General features: G+C 42.3%; 2 protein-coding genes across 7 annotated transcripts; one reads left to right on the top strand and one right to left on the bottom strand.

Moving 5' to 3' along the window:
• Positions 1-274: 274 nt before the first annotated feature.
• On the bottom strand, positions 275-6,559 carry HNRNPA1 (heterogeneous nuclear ribonucleoprotein A1). Of its 4 annotated transcripts, none has more exons than XR_011853067.1 (11): positions 6,404-6,559; positions 5,763-5,879; positions 5,022-5,168; positions 4,730-4,940; positions 4,554-4,646; positions 4,328-4,429; positions 3,998-4,252; positions 3,727-3,867; positions 3,437-3,498; positions 506-586; positions 275-360 (listed from the first exon to the last, which is right to left on the bottom strand). XR_011853067.1 is itself a non-coding variant. In XM_072134657.1 (10 exons), exons 1-9 carry the CDS (start codon positions 6,416-6,418, stop codon positions 3,440-3,442), a joined length of 1,140 nt encoding a protein of 379 aa, XP_071990758.1. In that variant the 5' UTR covers positions 6,419-6,559; the 3' UTR covers positions 3,013-3,317; positions 3,437-3,439. The 4 variants fall into 4 exon arrangements, 2 of the variants coding, with proteins under 2 accessions (XP_071990758.1, XP_071990759.1); XR_011853068.1 differs by having other exon boundaries at positions 3,730-3,867; XM_072134657.1 differs by lacking the exons at positions 275-360; positions 506-586 and adding an exon at positions 3,013-3,317.
• A 282-nt stretch (positions 6,560-6,841) lies between these two features.
• Positions 6,842-23,587, top strand: CBX5 (chromobox 5). Of its 3 annotated transcripts, none has more exons than XM_072134660.1 (6): positions 6,842-7,002; positions 11,946-12,002; positions 17,682-17,844; positions 18,392-18,557; positions 18,929-19,026; positions 22,569-23,587. In XM_072134660.1, the coding sequence occupies exons 2-6, from the start codon at positions 11,978-11,980 to the stop codon at positions 22,717-22,719; spliced, it is 603 nt and encodes a 200-aa protein (XP_071990761.1). In that variant the 5' UTR covers positions 6,842-7,002; positions 11,946-11,977; the 3' UTR covers positions 22,720-23,587. The 3 variants fall into 3 exon arrangements, with proteins under 3 accessions (XP_071990761.1, XP_071990763.1, XP_071990762.1); XM_072134662.1 differs by having other exon boundaries at positions 6,843-6,997; XM_072134661.1 differs by lacking the exon at positions 6,842-7,002 and adding an exon at positions 7,091-7,211.
• Positions 23,588-24,449: the final 862 nt, after the last annotated feature.

Genomic DNA, 24,449 nt, shown 5'->3' with positions numbered 1-24,449 from the left:
CCTTCAAACAAGGTGGAATAGAGTTTGTTATAAGTGTTAAAATGAATGATGGGGGAAGATATTTGTTTTTCTTTGCAATCTTAACTTTCTCTTGCCCTTTATAAATGCCTCTAAGAATCACACACATGCTTAACACACTGTCTTAGAACATACGCAGCCTACTGCTTGCTCAGCCCAAGTGTCCTTGATAAATATGGAGCAAGGACTTTAAGATGAATTGTTGTAAACTTCATACAACTTCCCATTAAAAGTGGTATACACAAAAGGAGGCCAGTTTAGTATAAAAATAGTTTATTAAAATTGTTAAAAATGTAATAAAAAAATAAAAAGTTGAAGGTAGGTTCACCAAGTCCACATCACCTGCAGAGAAAGATAAAAACCAAGAATTAACATAGTGATTACAATTAGAAGCAGTTACCTCAGCACAAATACTATACATGCAGGGAAGGTCATCTCCAGCACCAGCCTTAAATACCCCCTGCTCAGTGGATGGGCAACAACTCGCCTTAAAAAGCTTTATTCCATGATTCCATGTCGACTGATACCGTACAGTCAGAGAGCACACCAACTTCTAGCCTCAGGTCACCTGCGAGGAGCAAGGCAAGTCAGTCAAGTTATCAATACAAGAGCAGAATCCCTACACCCATTGTCTGACCCCATCCTAATGTCAGACTGTACAACTCAATATGAAGACAGTCAAATACTGTATATACACTGGAGTATAAAGCAGTTTTACAGCACAAAAGTGTGCTTATACCAGATTTGATGGGGTCTCTCACCTTTGACGACCCCTGCAGGTCCTATCTTCGGCTCAGTCTTGAGGTCCCCACACGTGATGGGACTGCAGAGAGCTGAACACAGGAGGACCTGCAGGGGTGTTGTAAAGGCAACTACAGTTTGTTTTTTTAGGCTGTGCAGGGGGCTGCTGGCTTTATACTAGAGGGCATGTGACCAATGCATGTCCCCCTTGGCCTTCAAGTCAATAGGTTTTCCCAGTTTTGTGTTTAAATTAAGTGTCTCAGCTTATACTCTAGTATATATGGTACTTTTCCTATAAAAACTATATCGAGGATGCTGCATAGACTCAAATTATATTGAGTCCATTCTACACCAGCATGGCCACTGCAGTACATTTTGAGGGGGAGAGACTGCTTTCCTCTCATGAAACTTAGATCAAAGCAAGTCAGTCTTCACATTTTACCCCTCATATCATTTTAGGTTGGAATTCTATGCAGTTTTGAGCAAAAAGTGAATACATCCCAAAAAAGTTTGTCCTTTCTATAGATTATGTATGAAGCAATTAAGCAACAAGTCTATGGTCCAAGATACATGCAGAATCACACAAGGGGCTGACAATTATGAAAATGTTCCACAAGACCTATGAAAAGATATTTGCCTGCATTGCAAGCAACTCAAGGTCAAATAAACCCAAAGCTATACAAGAATATAGAAAAAAAAAAAGTTAGAAATTGTATCTACAGATTAAGTTGAGCCAAGACTATTAGCACTAGAAAGGCTTAATGTTTTAAATCAAAAGCCATCAATCCTTTTGTCTTAAAGTGCTGTCCCACAAGCTTCATACATATCTGGGTCCAAGGATCAATCTGATAAGATACTTGATGTATTGATTGTGGGACGACCTTAGAGAATAACATTGAAATTTACATAAAATGGGAAGAAAATATGCTGCAGGATATCAGGTCTTTATAGTTTACCTTTTTGTAGAAAAGTGCCCTGTACAGCTGATCATAAAGTAGTACATAAGAAAATACTGTTCTTACCTACAAGATAACAAAACTGCCCCTCGTGGCTGGTACTGCATGCTAGGCTTAACATGAAGGTCCTGTACTCTGGTCTGCCTCCTTCCGATGTGCTGAAGACTTCCCTTTATCTTGCTAGTTGTAAAAATGTCAGCTTATCTTACTGGATACAAGCTATGCTTAGTAGCAAGACTGGTCTGAGCTGGAGTACATCTTTCTTGCTAGCAGTCTCAGATCCTGAACTGTTCATCTTCCAAACGCCATGCTAGCTCACCTTGTATACGATGCAACAGGTCTAGCTTTGTCTGCTGGGTTTTAAAGTGTCATTAAAACTCCCCAACCTGATGTACATAAGCTGTTCACAGAAGATCACTACCCACAATAAAGTATTGTAGAACTGAAGGCATACATGGAGTTTTAAACCCATTTTGGGCAGTTTTTAAGCAGTGCGTTACAAAACAAACATTTCCAAAAATGCATGCGTTTAATGCACTGCTTAAAGACTGCCAAAAAATGCCACGCGTGCTGCTGGTCTCCAATCGCTACATGGAAATTATGACCCCCGATTCTCTCAATTTTGAAGTGCTGCTTATTCCTGGAATTATCTACCAAGGTCCTCTGGCCAGGTGACATAGGGACTTGCACCCACTTATTGTTCTGGACTTTCCTTTACCAACTTTTACAGAAACAGCCATGTTTCTAAGACTGAAATTAAAACCTTTAATTCCTCCAAATTAGCCGTAGCTAGAAAACCCATTGACAGGTAAGATGGCCTGGCCTAGGAGGACCATTCTTACAGCAGATTGTCTACCCAAAAAAGTTCCCCAAGTATTAAAATCAATTAGTTTTAAAAAAAAAGTTGCCCACTTCTGCATGTGCATTTAGGTTTTTAGAGAGCATTACTACTAAAGGCCAGCTAGGAGAGTTGCACCCAGACTAAACTCAGCAGCAGTGTAAAGGCCAGAGCTGGAAGATTATCTGCTTAAAACTTCTGACCAGAGTACAGAGTCACAGGCTTTGGCTCCATTTTATCTGAGGGACAGCTTTTCATTCCTATTCAGTTTTATTTGGCTGCCAGTTGATTTAATATTCAAGTTTCATAGCCCTCTACCCTCATTAATGAAGGACAGTGTCACTTTTATAAGTCAACTAGCAGAACTGTGGATGACATTTCCTGTCACCCTTTATATCTACCAGCCTCACTTCAAGCTGAGACTTAAACCACCAAGAAAAGGAATGTCCTCTAAATACACACTTATAAAAAAGGACACATTTATTAAAGTCAAGACGCAGTGTACAGTTTGAACAGAAAATAAAATTATAAAAGTCCTATACAATAAAACCCACTCCTAGGAATGCTTGACACTTTACAAAACAAACTCAAAGTCTTCATAATTAAGTCATGAAAAGTCCTGTGTTTTCCTCACACGTAATTCTGATTTGCTAACATTTCTTCATGTAGCAGCTATGCCCTGCCACAACTGTGCTTGGCTGACTTCAAACTTGTGTAGTAACCTGTCGCTTGCCTGGCTTTCCTCTCTCGCTAAGCATTGATTCCTGTTGAATAATATGGAACAAGTACGTTAATCTACACATACTGCAACATTTGGAACGCAAGTTTCCTATTCTGCGTGTAGCAGGAACAACCAGTTGACAAAAATCGTTTCTGAACATACCAGTTAGAATCGTCTGCCGCTTCCATAATTGCCACCGTTTCCACTGCCGCCACCGTATCCACCTGCAGGAAGACAAAATTTCCTGTATTAAATATGGCCCGCTGGTCCTCTAGACATTTCCATTAGGCAAAATTTTACTAAAAATCTAGTGCAACTTAAAGTATGGGCAATTGGGAATCAAATACCGCAATGTCTTTACAGAGTGGAGGACTGAATATAAACTGAAAGGCCCAGTTGTCGGTTTATTAGTTTTTAATAATTGTGATTTCTGCAAATTTATAAGAACTTACCACCACCATAAGGTGCAGAACTCCTTCCACCGCTGTAGTTTCCTCCTTTCATGGGTCCAAAGTTGGATGAGGACTGGTTGTTGTAGCTGCCAAAGTCACTGTATCCTCCGCCTCCTCCACCACTGTTTCCTCCAAAGTTACCTAAAAGTAGTATGCATTACTCCCAAGTGTTCCAGATAGCATGTGTGTACAAAACAAGCACCCTCATCTTTAAAGTAAATGTAAAACCCTTATTAAGAACAGCAATTAAAATTTCAGTGATCTCACTTACCATTGCCTCCACCAAATCCACTGCCTCCACTTCCGCCTCCATTGTTGTAGTCATTGTATCCACCGCCGCCGCCACCACCACCGTTTCCTCCATATCCGCCACCATTTCCTCCACCGTAACCACCTCCTTGGCCACCACCATATCCTCGACTGCCTCCACCATAAGGTGGGTTGTTGCCATATCCACCATCATTGCCAAACCCATTATTATTGTAGTTATCGCCTCCGTATCCGCCACGACCACCACCAAAACCACCTGCAGGCAGAAATTATGATTAGCTTTATGTCTACGAGGACAGTAAAACAAAAATCTGTATTAAAAAGATCTTACCTCCTCTACCACCAAAGCTTCCTCCTCCGCGTCCTCCACCATAGTTATCGTTTCCACCATAGCCACCACGGCCTCCAAAGTTTCCTCCTCCACCACCACGTCCTGGATGAGTGAATTATGAATATTAGCAAACTTCCATTGTTTAACACTGTATGAAGCTGGAGGGTAGAGGCCTAGAGCACATTGGTTCTACATCAAAGGATGTACAACATGGCAAGAAACTCACCTCTTGAGCTGGAAGATGCTGAAGCCATCTCTTGTTTTGAAAGTGCCTTCCTTACTTCACAGTTGTGATCATTGACAGTGTGATATTTCTGAACTAAGAGACAGAGGAGTCAGATTAGCATCAAACAAAGATTACAAGAGAACCTTTTAAACAAAAGAAAAAACGACTGCACTTACTAACTATCTTGTCAACAGAATCATGATCTTCAAATGTGACAAAAGCAAATCCTCTCTTCTTGCCATTGGCACGGTCAGTCATGATCTCTACCACCTCGATCTTCCCATACTTCTCAAAGTAGTCTCTTAAGTGATGCTCTTCTGTGTCTTCTTTAATTCCCCCAACAAAGATCTTTTTGACGGTGAGATGTGCCCCAGGTCTTTGTGAATCCTATAACACAAATGCTTCATTAGAGTCTGAACTCAAAATGATGAATTACACTTTCTGGGTGTAGGAAAGCAATTCAGTTACCTCTCTGGAGACAGCACGTTTTGGTTCCACCACACGTCCATCTACCCGGTGAGGTCTGGCATCCATTGCAGCATCAACTTCTTCAGCTGAAGTGTAAGTGACAAATCCAAACCCACGGGAACGCTTTGTGCCTGGATCCCTCATGACCTTGAATACAAAACACACCAAGTTCAATATAAAAAAAGCTGTAGAAGAACTTTAATCACTAACCAATAGTTGTCCTGCTACCCCCCCCCCCCCCCAATAATACCAAGAGCAAAGCTCACTCAACAGTCATAGTTAAAAGGCTTTACTTGCCCCATTGAAAGTGTAGGGAAGCTTAAAGATCAACTACCATCAGGATGAAGATGCAAATGATTCTGAGAGTCCACTCAGTCTCATTTGCATACAATCCATTGTAGTGCTTGATGTCCTTTAATATTTGCTCCCAACACCCTTGCTTGGCATTGGAGTGGATTTGGAAATCCCACAACTGCACAGTTTCTCAAACTGAACTTATCACATAGGCAATATGCTTCCCAAATAATGGAGTGACTGCTACTAATTTATAGGCAAATCCAATCATATGCACCGAAAATAGTCGCACAAGGGCGATGGAAGGGTAAGAGACCATTCACATTGTAGTAGTTGGTCTCTGTGCAACAATAGGAATCCCTTTGAAAGAGACCCAAGTGATAGTTTTACACAATACAGATACATATTGTGTACATTTAGGTCTAGATAATAATGGAGGTCACTTACCACACAGTCTGTCAGGGTTCCCCATTGCTCAAAATGGTTGCGGAGACTGTCGTCTGTGGTCTCAAAGCTCAAGCCCCCAATGAACAGCTTGCGGAGCTGCTCAGGTTCCTTTGGTGACTGAAATACAATACAAGTTTAAAATTAATAAAGATACAAACTTGAATAAAAAAAAAAGTGCACAATAGCCAATCACAACTGGTTTCACTACAATAAGCTAAACGGGAAATAAAAAATTGCCATCCGATTGGCTGCTGCATGTACAAAGCCATAAAAAGCAATAAAATATGTAACTAAACTATAGGGACAACGATCCAGCTAGATATTATGTAACAATAAGGCGGCGAGGAGGAAGGCCGTCGCACACGTGGAGGGGGAGGACTAGGCCGCACAAGATGGCGGCACACAAAGCCGGGCCTGCACTGCTGACTCATAGTCATCCTTCACACAGGTTCAAAAGGGGGCGATCTTAGGCCTAGCCAAGCGCTGCATGAACACACGTATAAACCACGGGGCCGGTAACACCGAGAGACGCAAAAGATTAAAGAAAAAAAAAAACTTAAGTAAAATACAAAAAGAGAGGAGAAAAATAAAAATTAAACCGCTGCGTGTGCACGCACAGTTATACCGCAGTGATCCCTTACCTCAGACTTGTGCATGATGGCGGCTGCTTCGATGTTCCTCCCGAACCGACAACGACCAAAGAGAGACGACTCCTCTGTGACTCAGGACTACGGCACAGACAAAACCACTTATTTAGCCCGTCTGGACACGCCCACACTTTTCCTATTGGTCATCATCTATTTCCGCCGCATGTGAATGGCCTTAACAGAACACGTGTCTCGTCTCTGATTGGAGAAACATTAACGACACGCCCCTTTTGTTACCGTCAAAGGGAAATTGGCGACGCCCATTAACGACGCTTATCTGATTGGTCTAAGAGGCTGTCAGTCAATATTTTAATCGTTAGTCTTTGTGTAGTGTAAAGCACGGTGGCGCTATGTCTATGAGCGGGCTATCCGTCCCGGGGTAGTGACTGGCTGAATGAGTTCATTCTCTATAACTGGGTGGTGGGGGACCTCGGCGTGTTGTAGGTTACCGCACCGGGGAGGAAGTGGGGGAGTTACTGCGCATGCGCGCCTTGCGTTGTTTTTGGCGGGGTTTGGTCGCTGCGCAGAGCTCCTCTCCGGTAGCGGCAGTGGTACTGTAGTGAGGCCGAGGTTATCGGTTGTCTTTGGGTAAGGTGAGTTAGCAGTGCCGGCTCCCGGTGTAGCGGTCGTGTGATAAACCGCGCTTCATTGATAGGAGACGGTGCCGGTACTTGTGTGGGGGGAGGGGGAGTCTGATCAGGACGAGGAGCCAATCACAGGGCGCCGTCCTTAGCGGCTTCTTGCACAGGGGGCGGGGCGTAGCGCGGCTGCCGGTGCCAGGGCGAAGGCGTGCAGACAGCAGGTACCGGGGGATGGCGGGGATTGTGTCTGTATGTGTACTACTACTCCCAGCATGTGTGAATGGGGGGGATTGCTGTACAGCAGGGCTGCTCTAGCATATACACTACTACTCCCAGCATGTGTGAATGGGGGGATTGCTGTACAGCAGGGCTGCTCTAGCACATGCACTACTACTCCCAGCATGTGTGAATGGGGGGATTGCTGTACAGCAGGGCTACTTTAACGTATGCACTACTACTCCCAGCATGTGTGAATGGGGGGGATTGCTGTACAGCAGGGCTGCTCTAGCATATGCACTACTACTCCCAGCATGTGTGAATGGGGGGATTGCTGTACAGCAGGGCTGCTCTAGCACGTACAATGATGGGCAGTGGTCACACCAATAAAACTAAATTGATGACCTGACCTGCCCCCAGTGTAGGCACCATCCGCTTCCCATCTGCGTTTTGTCTTGCTTTTTAAAAAAAATGTAAAAACGCACCCCCCCCCCCACACACACACACACACACACACACACACACACACACACACACACACACACACACACACACACACACACACACACACACACACACACACACACACACACACACACGCAACCTGTAATTTAAACAGATGTTACAGAATACGGATGCAGTAATAGCTCAGCTTTATATGGATCCGTTAATAAAGGATAAGATGCTTTCCATTAGTGCCAGTTAGTTTCCGGTTTCCATTATTTTCTAGCTGTTTATTTAATTTTTTTTTCAACCTTTTTCGAATAAAAGGTGTAAAAAAAAACGGAATGGAAATAGATTGGGGAGGAAAAAAACCCATAAGGCTGAGCACGGATGGGAACTGGATCTTGGTGCAGGTCGCAGACCGCTCCAATCTTTTTGCTATTTGGCGGTATTTTACCTTTATGGCTATGTATCAATTCATCACATGGAAGGTGCTATAGATCATAGGGTCATGGTGCTTCCCGGAAAGAGTGACTTCTGTGTTGCCATGACACTCCCAGTATATCCATCCGATTTGGATGGCAAGTCCAAATGTGGTGGTCAGTATGTGAAAAAACATAACGTTTCTTGGCTGCCATAGTGCAAAGGATGGGACTCCCAAACATTATAGTAATATGATGCAAGGGGTCCCTTCTTTCCATGAGAACAACGGTGGTGACACTGTTATCATGAATGCAGCAGGGAAAGAAGGGTCTCCTTACATCATATACAAATATACTGCTCACAGTCACGTGAAATCTGGTCAGCGCTCGCTACACAGACCGACCACCATCGAGCGACAGATACTAAAATTGCATATAAGGCGCTGCTGCATGTGGTCTATGATGGCAAGCTTTCATGTGCCTGGCATTTATGTGATGTTGGCGCATGACATTGTCAGTTTTATGTTCCCAACATTATCCTATAGCCCTACATGTAAATTGTAAGCTCCAGCCAGATAACACACACACAATTATACGTCCATGTACATCTACTAAATGGGAAAGATTATGTACAATTCACACCAACGGGGAAAAACTATTATTAAAATACATCTATATAATTCTGAATTTCAGTTCCGTACGGTCAATGGGACCGTATAAAATATGGGCTAAATACATGCTGCATACAGCTGTGCACCGCATGCTGCCGTATATACGTGCAGTATTCAGAACCAGTGGGAGCTGCATTCTGTCAGCCATCATTTGCCAGCCCACCATATTTTATATGGATACCATATTTACGGCAAGAATACAGCTGTATATACAGAACAGAAAAGACCATACGGTCGTGTGCCTGGGGCCTAAAGGAAACCTTTCATGAGGATTTAGAACCAACACAACCTGTTATACAGGATCGATATATTCTATTACATCACAATTATGCTGAAAAACAAATTTGAACACCGTATTTACATGATATGTATGGAGTCAAGGGGTTGGAGGAAAGTCATGCGTCTCGGTGTGACTCTTCTCCGCTCCCATGAAGCCTTACAGGTCATTTATACGCAACATTTAAAGTTGTTTTTCTGCATTATGCCAATTCCCCTGAATAGAGGACATCACTGTAGTAGGGGCTCATGTAACGCTGAGGCATTTCATCCACAGTTGGCATGTGATTTGTAGCCATAACATTATCTATGATATGGATGTATTATGGCTGTCTGACCCCTCTACATAACCCCCCACCACCACCACCTAGACAGATGGCTGAAATGTATGACCAACACGGTAGGAGAATAGAGTCCCATTGTAAGGAAGGAACTGTATATGGGATACATGGACATAGGCCATCCCCATAGGAGAGCCTCCATTAGATAATTGCGCTCTATGGATGTGTGCGCCCAGATACTGAGCCTTATTCACATCTTGCTTGTTTCATCAATCATTTTGTATCAAGCGTGGTTAACCCCATAGAACACACATAACATTTTCCATGATATCTGTGTAGTCTCCACAAACTGATGAAATAACAGAGGTGTGAACTGGCCCTTACACATCTCCTTATTACAATGCACATGAAAGCTTGCGGCAAAGGTGAGCAAAGCCTACAGTATATGCTAGACGTCAGCCATTATTACAGTGATGGGAAGAGCCCAGAACTACTGTGTTATATAAAGCTGTAGTAGTTCAGTTGTAAATAATCTTTGCTTTCTTGTGACAAGATCTGATTCCAAACACTTTATCATATTCTACTCCACATAGTCGTGGTTCCTACAAAGCTGCGCTAGGATCCATTCCTGTATGTATCAAGAAATACATGGACTGACCATAGATGGAAAATGTATGTAGTATTGTGATTCGGCCCAATTCCCTGCACCGGGACTTATTTCTGATTCTAATTCTACCAAATTTCAGAAGAAGGGGGAGGATGACGATGGAGAACCCCACAGGAGGTGTCTGTAGGAAGGGAGGGGATCACAGGCTCCTCATCATCTAATCTTCATGTCCGGGGAGAGGAGATCCCTCAGGGGCTGCACAACTAAAAATCCTTCCAGTAATGGATCTGCACAGAGTGATGGCAGAATCCTGGACACAGGGGGACGGGATGTATCATTATCAGAAATCCACTCAAGCATCTCAGTGGCACAGGAAATACATTGGAAACATTGGAAACTTTTTAACTAAATTGTTGCATATGGACTGCAGACATTAACACCTCATGTACCACATTTATCAAGCTGTAATACGTCTCTATGATATATCTGACAATTAAAGAGCTCCTATGACGCTATAAAAAACTGCAGTAAGATCTCGTCTTATGATTAATTTGCTCCACGTATTACTGGGAGACACATCTTAGTTATCACTCTGTCTGGCCACGCTTATTTCTTGGCTGGTTACATTGTTTATGTGGATACAAATAATAAGTACATCCCCCCAGACAGTACGGGGACAGGTGATTGCGTTATTGATCATTTGCCCCCTGTACACACAATGATTGGCACGTGTAAATGGAATTAATATAATGGGCAGTCATCACCGATCTACCACTGCTGGTCTGGAGGGTGCAGGGCAGATTGTTTGTGGTGACGCCTGCTCTTGTCGCACACAATATGGCCAGCATGACGTCTCTATGCCATTGTTATACGTTGTATGTGCGATGCTACAAGTGCTGACTGTATTGTTATGTAGAGAGCTCTGCCCCTTCCTCATTACATATGTGTTACTGTAGTATGTAGTGTCACTGATTCATTGTGTACACCTGACAGGGGGGACCTATACCCAACCCAGATATTTATTCACATGTTAATCTTATTCTGAATAGAATCAGGAAACCAAAACCAGACTGAAGAGCAAATAAAATAACGCAATTTATCACATCTGCATTTCTAGGGAGTGTCCGCTGATTCCTAATGCTAGGACAAATAGACTTACCTGGATTGGAGTAACACCGTATAAGTTTAGGGCAGACATGTATGATTTGTTTCCTGTGTTTGTTTCATTTTGCTGATTTTTTTTTTTTTGGGGGGGGGGGGGGGGGCTATAGTTGTTGGTGTTATGCGTTATTGATAAATCTGCACACATTTTATAATAATAATAATAATTCCTTTATTTATATAGGGCACACAGATTTGTGCAAATCAGATGAAAAGTTCTTTTACAGATTTTTTAAGTGTTTTTTTCTGCACCAATTTTTGGTGCTTTTAAAAGGTGTAATAAAAAAGTTCGAATATTGAACACCAAGTAAGACTTTTTTTTTCCTTTCCTAGACAAAACAGAACCTGCGTCTGGACCTCCATTACTATCTCCCATCACTTGAGACAGAAAATAATGGCGCTGCAGTTTCATTTCAATTTTCTGCTCAATTTATGGAAGCCATTAAAAGCCATTGAAATCCATTCACTTCTGTTATAATCATTTTAGTTACTGAATAAGTGAGGTCAAAAGCGGTTGTGTGAACTGGGCCTTAGAAAGGTGCATGTAATTCAGAATGGTGCAAATCTGACCACGCGTTTTATGTAAGACCTGTAATAAATTGCATTTTAAGGTTGTTTGTGTATAATCACTGAGTTGGCCTTATATGAGATGTATTATTATGTATGATTATTAATGTGGAGCTTTGGCTTGGAGACTTTCAAACCAGTTTATTTGGGAACTCCATGGTAAATCAACCCCTTACAAAGCAGTTGTAATGTAATTCCCTCATAACCTGGTTGTAATGGCTCCAGATTGGAGCATCGCTTCTTATACCATGACCTGATACCGTTCACATGAATATCTGTCAAATGTTTTTTTTTTCTTTTACAACTTAAGTTTTCCGGCTCAACCCATATCAGACGTAGATAATGGACGTCACTGAGACCCCCACAGGTACAACATGCTGAATGTAGATTTAATTTCATGTTATGTACAATGATTGTGATTTTTATAGGTCTTTAGGATGGTAGAATTCTGCCATTTTATTCAAAATATGTTCATATTTTTGACTTTTCTATGTCTTTTTTTTCACAAGAATAAAAAGGGGTTATTCTGGTGTAGGTGAGAGTCCCCTCTCTCCTGTGGCAGGCTATGCGTCGACCCCCTCACTACAGTGGCAGGCTATGCGGCGACCCCCCTCACTCCCGTGGCAGGCTATGCGGCGACCCCCCTCACTCCCGTGGCCGGCTGTGTGGCGACCCCCCTCACTCTCGTGGCCGGCTGTGCGGCGACCCCCCTCACTCCCGTGGCCGGCTGTGTGGCGACCCCCCTCACTCCCGTGGCCGGCTGTGTGGCGACCCCCCTCACTCCCGTGGCCGGCTGTGCGGCGACCCCCCTCACTCCCGTGGCCGGCTATGCGGCGACCCCCCCACACTCCCGTGGCCGGCTATGCGGCGACCCCCCCACACTCCCGTTGCCGGCTATGCGGCGACCCCCCCACACTCCCGTTGCCGGCTATGCGGCGACCCCCCCACACTCCCGTTGCCGGCTATGCGGCGACCTCCCCACACTCCCGTTGCCGGCTATGCGGCGACCCCCCCACACTCCCGTTGCCGGCTATGCGGCGACCCCCCCACACTCCCGTTGCCGGCTATGCGGCGACCCCCCTCACTCCCGTTGCCGGCTATGCGGCGACCAACCCTCACTCCCGTTGCCGGCTATGCGGCGACCAACCCTCACTCCCGTGGCCGGCTATGCAGGGACCCCCTTACTCCCGTGGCCGGCTATGCAGGGACCCCCAGACCGGCCAGTCAGATCATACAATCTCTTTAGATATCATAATATGTATTCCCATAAGTTGATGTTGATTCTACCAGACATGCTTTGGGAGTTCTCAGCCAGTGCCACTGTGTAGCCCGCGACCTTAGGCTACATTCACATGATATAAGCCCGCGGTACCATAGTACGGCTTATGAGCGCAGGAATACACAGTGTACGGCGCTGCATTACGTCGAAAGATAGGACATGTGTGCAGCACCGTACCGCTCCCGTAGTGTATGGGGGGAGTATATACACCGTATTTACGCCCCCCCCCCCCCCCCACGTTTGTGTGAATGTAGCCTTAGGGCGCACACACACAGATTTGCTGCGTGTGGTTTCCATGAGGTAAATCCACTGCGTAATACAGTAGAAGTGTGGTGTATGGGATTTGTAAAAATCCCATACCAACTTTATTGAAAAATTTGAAGCAAAAATGCTTTTCCTTTCCCTGTCATGTGCATGTCCAGGTTTGCGGTTCGGGGACCCTTTTCTATCAGCATTCGTAAAGAAGCGGACCTCACGCTCCAATGTCCAATAGTCTGCGGCCTGTACACAAGTAGGAAGCCTAAGGCAGGGAATTAATGTGATGAGCCCTTTCTCTGCCCTGTGTATAAGTTGAACCTGCCTGTATTTTCCATTGGGATAAAGGAAAAAGTCGGATACGACTGGCAGTGATTTCCCTCCTACAGAGGAATGGCCTTGTTGAAATCCATCTCTCCCAATCCTTAATGCAAACATCTGTTGTTGGAGGAGATTTAGGATAATCCCAAAGATTTGAAATAGTTTTCTAGTCCCGCTAGAATCTACATGATGTGCCAGTAGTGTCTCATGCCTTTTTACTTAAGAAACTCCACATATCAGTACAACAAGCTCTTCAGATCTTAGGATAACAATAAAAACTGATGGGGGGAGATTCATTCTGCCTTCTCCACCAGTTTTCTGTACAGTCTGTGTTTTAGGACAAACACTGATATATTAGGGTATGTATGGATTTTATGGCTGTACCAGTTTTTCACCAACAAAATTTGCATCAAAATCGACCTACTGTTCATTTAGGGCACTGATCCATTACATGGTATTGAATTTAGGGAATCCGTGTTCTCTTTGTTCCAAAAAACTGATCTACCCTTAGAAATAGTCCTGAGGCGGGACCTATAACTACTCTTTCATATAAAATCCCTCTATTCACCTAGATCCCTATTATGTTCGCCAGTTCAAGTCAAGGGAAGTAAAGTTGGGATATAAAGACACTGCTGATGTCTGAGTTCTTACTATGTGTTTGCATAGCAAACTCCTCCTAAAACGCACGTGTATGTGATGAGTTTCTAGATGCGATGCAAAAGCATTGTGTCACTGCGGCCTAAAACAGTGATGCCAATACATAGTTAGAAGTTCATGGCACTGCCACATCCTATATCACCAAATGTTACTTTGCTGCCTACACGGGAAACCTCTCTATGAGCAGACCACCGCCTCTATCAGAGCAGCTTTTTAGTTCCACCATATGTGCACAGGCCCTCTGTAGAGACCACTTATCGTAATGTCATGTAGGGGGTCCCCTCTGCAGTCAGCTGGGGATGGTCATGGCGTAGGACATGTCTGGCTTCCTGCCTATGTAATGTGGCCGCTCTCCTCTACAGAGGCTCTATCTGTATCTGCTGTATCCATTTCCTTTCCCTCCCCCACCAACCTGTGGGGGGAAGGGAGGCCAGGCTGCTTCTGCAGCTCTTCTCTCCTCACAGCCAGATGGAGGAGGAGGGGAACATCTAGCTTAACCCTTCCATCCCTGGGTGCAAGTTACCTGATGGCAGAAAGTATATTATAGTTGAACATTGTAGCAATAATTTCTTTTGTGTCTAGAATACTGTCTGTACAACATCCATGAGCTAATATAATGGAGGAAGTAACTAGCCTCCTGTATAAGGAGCTGGATGTAATGTATATAAGGTATGAGACCTATAAAAAGAAGAAGGCAGTTCTACCCTAATTAATCATATACCACTGGCCAATTACAATCACTTATTTTCAGTTTATAATGTTATGTCGGGCGCTATAGTCAAAATTTGAGTTCAGCGCACCAGGAGAAAAGATGGGTCGTAATAGATGCATGCGAACCATTTATCACTGGTCTGCTTCACACGTTGGATTTGAATTCTGTTTAGGCTGCGTTCACACGTGACGTTTGCGCTTACTAAACACGATGCAAATCTTGTCCCGATAACAGATACACTTATACCTAAACGCTTGTGTTTGGCAATGAGCAACATGAATTTTGCCAGATAACGTTGCATTTTTAAACACAGCATATTAACACTATCTTAGGTCTGACCATTTGTTGGAAGCCAGGATGCATTAAAGTTAATAATTAATTAGGCTAAGTTCACATCTTTATTTTTGCTTTTCATTTAAGTTTCCGTTTTTTCAATAGCCAATTGTAATTTTAATGGATGTATTAACAGACACTAAATGTGCAAAATATCAGATTTTTTTTTTGACAAATCAGTTTAAAAAAAACAAAAATACTGTCTCCTATTAATATCCGTTAGGCTCCATTCAGATTTCCATTTCTAGCTTCCACTTAAAAAAGTTCAATAGAATTGAAATTGATTTGTTCAATAGAATTGAAATCAATGCAATTTTTGATGTCATCCGTTTTTTGGATGCCAGAAATGACGAAGCTTGAACTACTCTTTTTCCAGTTAAAAAAAAAGGAAACTGATTTACAATGTAAATGTCTCCAGGGTTTTTTTCACCTACAAACAAAGTCCTGATATATCATTAAGGAGATTCTCCTCTTTAATAGGACACCAGAATTGGAGATATGACGGTTTAAAATTTGACACTGTCATGATGTGTGTGTGTGTGTATGTATATATATATATATATATATATATATATATATATATATATATTTATTGTACATGCCATCTACACAGGGCATGTACTGATAGGGCGTAAGTAACCATATGGCCATAGTAAAGGGGTTAAATTAGGGATGGAAATAAGTCTTTCATTAGCTATCTGTAACTTCATATGGACATCATAGTGCTGTAGTTTACGTCCAACTATCTGCTCAAATAACTGAAGGCCTAACGGATGATGTATAAACAGATACTAATGGACACCATTACAAATCTATTGAAAATAATGGAGAAAAACGGATCTGTCAATCATCTGTTATTAACGTTGCAAAACTAAAAGCAAAACGCAGATGTGAACTGGCCCTTACCTGGTTACAGCCAACTAGGTATTAGTAGAAGTCTATGGTAATCCAGCTTTTACAATTCCCACAAATAACAAAATTAAGAAACAAATTAAAAAACAAAATGTAGAAAACATAAAATAACTAAATATACATAACACATAGATCCCAGCAGCGTGTATAGAGGTATAGAAGGTCTAGTCCTTGAGGTCAAGGGATTTGCACATTACCCAGAGGAATAACAGAGGACAAGGGACACATACACAGGTATATACGGACCAAGAGTAGACACCATCCGTCATGTGTTTTGCCTTGCTACATTCACACGATGATGTGCCCACCGTAGCGTAGTGCGCCGTGCCGTGCGCCCATTTCCTGCTATGAGGGGCTTGTATACGGTGTATATACCTCGGCCGTACATACTTTCCCCCATATGGCTGTGTGAATGTGGCCTTAGTCTGTATATACCTGTGTATGTGTCCCCCCTGTCCTCTGTTATTCCTCTGGGTAATGTGCAATACTTGTTTGTAAGCAAATCCCTTGACTTGCTCTGAGGACTAGACCTTCTATCCCTCTATACAGGTTTAATGTGATGTATATATTATGTGTATTTAGTCATTTTGACCATTGGTGGAATTTGTCTGTGTATGTTGTCTTTTTAAATGAATTTGTTTTAATTAATCAAAAAAAGTGTTATGTTATGCTTTGTGCAATTAGTTTTTTTGTTTCCTCTTCTTTCTGGGGTTATATGATTTGGGGAACAATCCTTTTGATCTGGTGTGGGGTACATTGTGTCCGTGCCCCCTATTACTTGTATCTGTGTTCAATTCCCACAAATGAAGACATTTTCCTACTGTTTGTGAGTTGAATAATTTCCATCCAATCCAAACACTTAAATAAAAAAAAAACACAGTTTGTGAAATATAAAGTATGTGGCTCGCAGAACATAGGCTCGCCATGGGCAAGCCCATGGCACCATCCTTGCCTTTTTTTTTAAGTCTGATCTTTTGATTAACGTGCATATTAAAATTCCATTTGTTAAATTTTTGAATGTTTTAATTCTGGTGTAACACTATTGGCTCGAGGGGGTATTAAAAAATAGCCTATATGCTCAGAGGAGGCCATAATAGCATACAACTATATGGCATCCATCTCTGACCTCAGTTGAGTGCATGCTTATGGAGGTCCCATGTGATGTTACTGTCCATATTCCTCAATTGGGAGATGCCTCCTGCTTTTAGTGGAATAGGTCCTAGCGCTCTGTTGTAAAAACAAGTTGGTAATCCACCCAATGTATCCTTACAATGGAGGGTTAAAACGAGGTGTGAACAGCAGTGGCGGGCATGTGGTTGTCGACATAAAGTCACCGGTGATAGGAGCAGCCGAGCTGGATTGGGGGCAAGGACTGAGCTAAGTATTACTAACTTTATTACCACCTGGAGCAAATATCAAATTAGTGAAACTGGACACTGCCTTTGAACTTATGTAATATTACTTAGTGTCTATTGTTTTGTATAATATCAATAATTGGCTATATCTTCTTTTCTTTATATTCACTTCCAATTTATATATTTTATATATATGTTTTTCATTTCTCCCCGTTCATTTAGAGGAGAGAGAGACCAGTAGCAACAACATGGGAAAAAAGAGCAAACAAGCGTCTGACGCCTCCTCTTCCTCTGAAGAAGAAGAATATGTGGTAGAAAAGGTCCTCGATCGAAGAGTAGCCAAAGGACAAGTAGAATATCTCCTTAAATGGAAAGGCTTCTCGGAGTAAGTTATCGGATGAACAACTCCTTAAAGGGGTTGTCTTATAAAATGAATCTGGAACACCCAGTGATAAGATGTTATTGCAGGAGGGATTTGTAAGTCGTGCATGTCATAGGGTTGTCCCTCAGTGGATATTTATCACCTGTACAAGGACCCCAGTCATTAGTCTCTATTCCCTCTCACTACATGACCAGAGTGAGACACTGAACACTGACATGGATGACCAAGTATGGTGGTTGGCTGCTTCTATTGAATAAATTTAACAAGTGAAGATTGGTTCACTTGTTAAATTGCTTGATGAAGATGGTTCACACCGATATGTCGCCACTGTTTCAATAAACTTCCCAAGCTACAAAACTAAGAGCAGGTCCTATTCCTTGCCGAGATTGTGTTTCGGACAGTCCTTGCTGTCTTCAGCATGTCAGCAGAACTCACGTTGATGACAAACAGGACAAGAATCTGTTTGCAGCCTGAGAACACATGATTTTGTGCAGGTGAAGGGCAAGTTACTAGATATAGGTTTCATCTGATATAATGTTCTCCAAAACAGAGAACATAACACATGGGAGCCTGAAGGGAACCTCGACTGCCCAGATCTGATCTCTGAATTTATGAAAAAGTACAAGAAAGGCAAAGAAGCCGAACCCAAAGCCAAGACGGAAACCACCAAAAGAAAAGCCGGGAGCGATGAGATTCGGGCAAAAAGGAGGAGAGAGGTAAGGCCATGTTCCTAAAATACTAGTATATTTGTCCATCAGGGTTTGTGGGATTTTCAACTTGGACACATAAATGTCATATACAGATGTCATATCTGTGGCCGTGTCAATGGCTGTTTTCAGAGACTTAAGGACAGTATGTATAACCACCTCTATCCAAAGTAGCTGTGGCACAGGTAGAGATAGAAGTGGGAACTATGCTGTGGAAATGCCATAAATGCCTGAGATGGTGCCATCCCATTTAAGGGAAGACGGTCTAGGTATGTGTTTGGTTCTAGCTTAGGAGATGTTTCTTGATGCTCTTTACATGTGATACAATACTTACCTGCAGTTTAGTCATGAAGATTTTTCTGTTTTTTAATCTGTTGCAGAGTAATGACATTGCTCGAGGTTTTGAAAGGGGACTGGAACCTGAAAAGATTATCGGGGCCACAGATTCCTGCGGCGAGCTCATGTTTCTAATGAAATGGTAAGTGTCGGCTTCCTATGATTTCTGTGGTGTATATTTACTAAAATAGACCGAGCTGTACTCAGCTTTTTTTCATCTGAAAATTACACTACATATTATGATGATGTTTAAGACATGCCCAGCTCTGTGCCAGGTAGTATACCGACAGTCCCCGGGATATTAAGGTTCTTTAGGTTTGTACTTAAGTTGAATTTGTATGCAACTGGTATATTTTTTAATTGTAGCTCCAGACAAATTTCTTTGATTTTCAAAATTTTGTGCTGTCATCGGAACAAAAATTATCATAAAACTTCATTACGGACACCTTACAGCTGATCATTGCAGCCGTGGGACTAAAGTAATGTATCTAGAGAGCGTCACCAGTGGTCACAGAAGAATCTATCTTTAGATAATACTATACACATATCTACACTAAACTACAAGTTATCTAACTAATAAACTAATTTCTGGAGTGGCTAATGGGGCGTGGAGTAGCCTCTCCGAGGAGCAGGAGCAAAGGCTACTCTATTCCCCAGTAGCCTCTGCTGTCCTTGCCTTCCAGCACACTGCCTCACTGACTGGGGGGCCCGAAACCTGAGCTACTGCGCATTTGATGTGCATAGATATGAGTCTTTGCAGAGCGCATGCACATAGTGGCATCTAGGACCCGTAGTCAGTGAGACAGCGTGCCATGGGACGAGCAGGTAGGCAGGGACAGCAGAGGCTACTGTGGCATGGAGTAGGCTTTGCTCCCGATTCACGGAGAGGTTACTCCAGCCCGAGTAACCTCTCCAGAAATGAGCAGATTAGTAAGATAAGCTGTAGTTTAGTGTAGATAATATTAGCTAAAGAGTTTAGGTGGCAACCTACCATCAGACCAACCTTTATAGATATCTGATAGTAGGTTTCCTTTGAACAAGGACCGCCTATACTTGTATATAATATAGTTACAGGGGTGGGCTACTTATGCTAAACTTTAACAGGGTAAATTTAACACCCTTGTAGGGTAATCATTATTATACTTACCCCTGTTAACCCCTTAAGGACGCAGCCATTTTGTAGCTTAAGGCTCAGCCCGATTTTTTGGATTCTGACTTGCGTCTCTTTATACGGTTATAACTTTTGAACACTGTTACTTATCAAAGCGATTCTGAGATTGTTTTTTCCCCACATGTTGTACTTCATTTTAGTGGTAAATTTTGGCTGATAAGTTTTGCATTTATTTACAAAAAAAAAGAAAATATGATAAATTTTTGGAAAAATTTGCCATTTTCGAAATTCAAAATCATTGCGTTTTCAGGCAGATCGATTTACCACCTAAATAAGTTGCTGAATAACATTTCCCATTTGTCTACTTTACATTTTCATAATTTCTGAAATGTCTGGATAATTTATTTTGATGTCACGCGGCTTACAAATAGAATATCGCTTTTCCGGATTTTCAGAATTGACTATTTTGGGGATAAATACAGTTTGGAATGAAATTTTACATATTTAGCATCAAAACCCCCTATATAACCAACCCATTTTCAAATCTGCACCCCTCAAGCTATCAGAAACAGCTTTTACGAAGATTGTTAACCCCTTGAGATCTTCATAGTAATTGAATCAAATGGAGGTGAAATTTAGAATGGTCATATTGTTCCCTTATACGTTCATTTAGCCCTAAAATTTACACATTTCCAAAAGATAAAAAGAGAAAACCCACCATACAATTTGTTCTGCAATTTCTCCTGAGTACAAAGACCCCCCACATGTGGCTGTGACTTGTGTTATGGGGGCACAGCGAGGTGCAGAAGGGAAGGAGGGCGCTGCAGCTGCCAGGATTTTAGTTTTCTCATTGGCCCCTTTTGAAGGCTATAAAATTTTCGCTTTTTCGTTATTGGGGCCATGTGATGCCATTTTTTTTGCGGGATGAGATGCTTTTTCCAATGTTACCATTTTGGGGTTTGTATCACCTATTGTTGAAAATTTAGGAACGTTTTTTGAGGACAGGAGTAGAAAAGCATCAATTCTGTACTGGATTTTTTACTTCTTTTTTTTTTGGTGTTCACCGTATAGACTAATAATCATGTTATCTTTATTCTATGGGTTGATACGATTACGGGGATACCAGACTTGAATATATTTTCTTACGTTTTACTAAATTTGTCAAACAAAACCCTAATGTGGGGAAAAATCTATCATTTATGTATTGCCGTCTTCCAAGTGGCATAACTTTGTTACGTTTTTGGCTACGGAGCTGGTTGATGGCTTGTTTTTTGCGGGACATGTTGTACATTGCACCAGTATCATGTCGCAGTACATATGGTTTTTTGATCACATTTTATAGCATTTTTTGTGGGATTGAAAAGGTAAAAATCATAATTTTTGGAGGGTTTATAACAGTTTTTTTTTACGGCGTTTATCGTGCGGGTTCAATAATGATTTACTTTTATTCTACGGGTTGTTACGGACGCGGTGATACTATATATGTGGGGTTTGTGTTATGATTTAGACTTTTTTTTGAGTTATATGTCTCTTTATATGTTTTGGGGGTTTGGGGCATTTTTAGTGATTTATGACTTTATTTTTTTATTGAATAACTTTTTTTTTTACTTTTTCACTTTTATACCATGGGACATGAAGAAGCAATCATCTGATTGCTTCTTCATGATAATATTCTGCAATACTCATGTATTGCAGAGTATTATCAGTGTCAGCCTATACACTTGCATAGGCTGGCACTGTGCCAGTAAGATGACGTCACAGACGCCATCTTACTGGCAATTCTTGCAGGTAACTCTGGGGTCCAGATCGGACCCCAGAGTTACTATAGCAACGATCGGCGCACCCCGAAAACGGTTCGGGGGGGCCGATCGTGGGGGAAAGATCCCCCAGATACATGTTAGATGCCGCGGTCGCGCTGACCGCGGCATTTAACGGGTTAAGCACCCGCGATCGGAGACAACTCCGATCGCGGGTGTTACACTGGGGTGCCGGCTATTAGTTACAGCCGGCACCCCGTCTTTCCCGATGCCGGTTCGGCTCAGATCTTGAGCTGAACCGGCATCAGCTCAGCGTCCGATATATCGGACGCTGAGCGCTAAGTCACTGCGCTCAGCGTCCGATATATCGGACGCTGAGCGTTAAGAGGTTAAAGTCTCTTGTTTGGCAACTGGAGCCTCAGGTCATGTGACCACCCTGGCAGCTGGACTCCTGCTCTACTGGTTTCTGATGGATGGAAGAGGCCGTGTAGACATTACTGTATGCAAACCCCCTCAGCATAACCATAATCAGTGGTTGATGTGATATATCCCATACCTTTGCACACCCCCACCAAACACTGATATGGGGCTGTGTAGACAGTGATTAATTCACGGCCGCCTTCTTCTTCTGGAGGCCAGCAGGATGTGATCCAGAAGCTTTATCAGGGTAAATTTAATATGGGTGATCCTATTAGGGTCTTATACTTGCCGTGTTAAAGTTTGGTATACTTTGGCAACCCCTTTAATTACAATATTACTACTGGTCATACTTTATAGGGATAACCTTGTACATAAGCCTCCTATTTTCTATTGCAGGAAAGATTCTGATGAAGCAGATCTGGTGCTAGCAAAAGAAGCCAATGTGAAGTGTCCACAAATAGTAATTGCATTTTACGAGGAGAGATTGACTTGGCACGCTTACCCAGAAGACACAGAAAACAAAGAAAAAGAAGCCGTGAAAAGCTAAAACGCCCCTTTACGTGTCCGCGTGTGTATAATATACCTCCCCTCATGTAACACATATACACACACTGCCCCCACACTCCTCATCCACCCTGGTCCAAGTGATGTCAAAAAGAGGGAGGGAATCTTGCCTTTCATAGATTATTTTTGATGTCCACTTTATCCCCCTTTTACCCTGAAACACTCCACAAGTGGTATTTGCACAAGACCTGGCCGCCATATGTTACAAGATGGGGCAGCCATATGTACCACTCATGGAGGAAGGCACTGTACACATTTGCTAAGTGCTGCTAAACTCTCTCTAATGGTGATATTATTGTGAGAAGGACCTGCAGTGGGGTCTTATCCGTGTCTGGTAACTTGCGAAAGGCCCTCCCTCGGTTCACAGTGACCATGTCTATAAGTGTACTAGGAAGGGAACGTTGCTGCTTTCTCCCGCTCCTGGACACTTGTACTTTGAGGGAGAAGACTTTAGTGTTTTAACGGTTTTATTAATATTTTTTTTTTTTAATCTCTCTGTATCTACCTTGATCTGGGTCTCTGAGTATTACTTGTCTTTTTAATCCGATGATATTTGCTATTAAGGAACTTCTCAATGGCAAAGTTTCTCAACTCCGGGAGTATTTATAGTCATATCTAAAGTGTCAAAAGATGGGGGGAAAAAAGCACTTTGATAGAAGACACTGTGTGAGTGCGTATGTGTGTGGGGGTCCCATCACCTGCACCCAGTCATTTGTACAGGGGTGTCATGAGACTGTGTGGCTTTTGTATGTGGTGTTACTTCAGTGTGCCATAATCCATATGAGGCAGAAGTCCTGCCGTACAGTATTGATCCCGAGTACAATGCCTTTTATATATATATATACCAATATCTACTATTGGAATCCATTGAAACCACCTTGTGGGTTTTGATACAAGCTTTCTTAAATGGGGAAATACAGATGACACATTTCAGCTATGTCAGTGACAAAACAAAATATGTTTATGTACAGTAAAAGAAACTTTCTTTTAATATCCATTTGTTTTTTTTTTTTATTTTATGCTGAAAAAAATCGTAAGCGGCTATATTTCAGTTTCTGTGGTTGTTGTGCAAATTATGATTCTTGATGATTATTTTTTATTGTATGTGTAACTTTTTATATATGTTTTTGGGTTTCTTTATACAAGGAAAAAAAAAAACCTTGGTGGTCAACTCCATCCACCAACTACTAGGGTTTAATAAATATTTGCTATAGGAAAAAGACTATTGGCATATGATCATGGGAGAACTGGCAAAGAGATGTAAACTTTATATTAACGAATCCAGTATGAATTGCCCTCATAACGCGATATCAAGAGGGTGATGTGCTTTATTTAATCTTATAGGTCAGTGGTGGCGAACCTTTTAGATCACGAGTGCCCAAACTTCAACCAAAAGCCACTTATTTATGGCAAAGTGCCAGCACAGCAATTTAGGCAGTAATTTATTGCTTAGGACACAAACGCAGTTGAAAGGAGGGCAAATTTGGGCTATTGCAGCTTCTTCCCAGGGTCCCCGTGTACAGGAAGAATTGTTGGGCCAGCATTCTTTGAGTTCTGTCTGGTGAACTCCATTCTGGGGTGATGGCCTGGGTGCCCACAGAGAGGGCTCCGAGTGCCACCTAAGGCTCGCCATCACTGTTATAGAGTGTTTTTTTCCCCCAAATGTATATGGGGGGCAGGATATTAGGTTATCTCCAAATATACATCTATCAA

The sequence above is a fragment of the Engystomops pustulosus genome, chromosome 2, assembly GCF_040894005.1.
Source record: "Engystomops pustulosus chromosome 2, aEngPut4.maternal, whole genome shotgun sequence".
NCBI lineage: Eukaryota > Metazoa > Chordata > Amphibia > Anura > Leptodactylidae > Engystomops > Engystomops pustulosus.
This window is presented reverse-complemented; position numbering and strand designations above follow the sequence as displayed.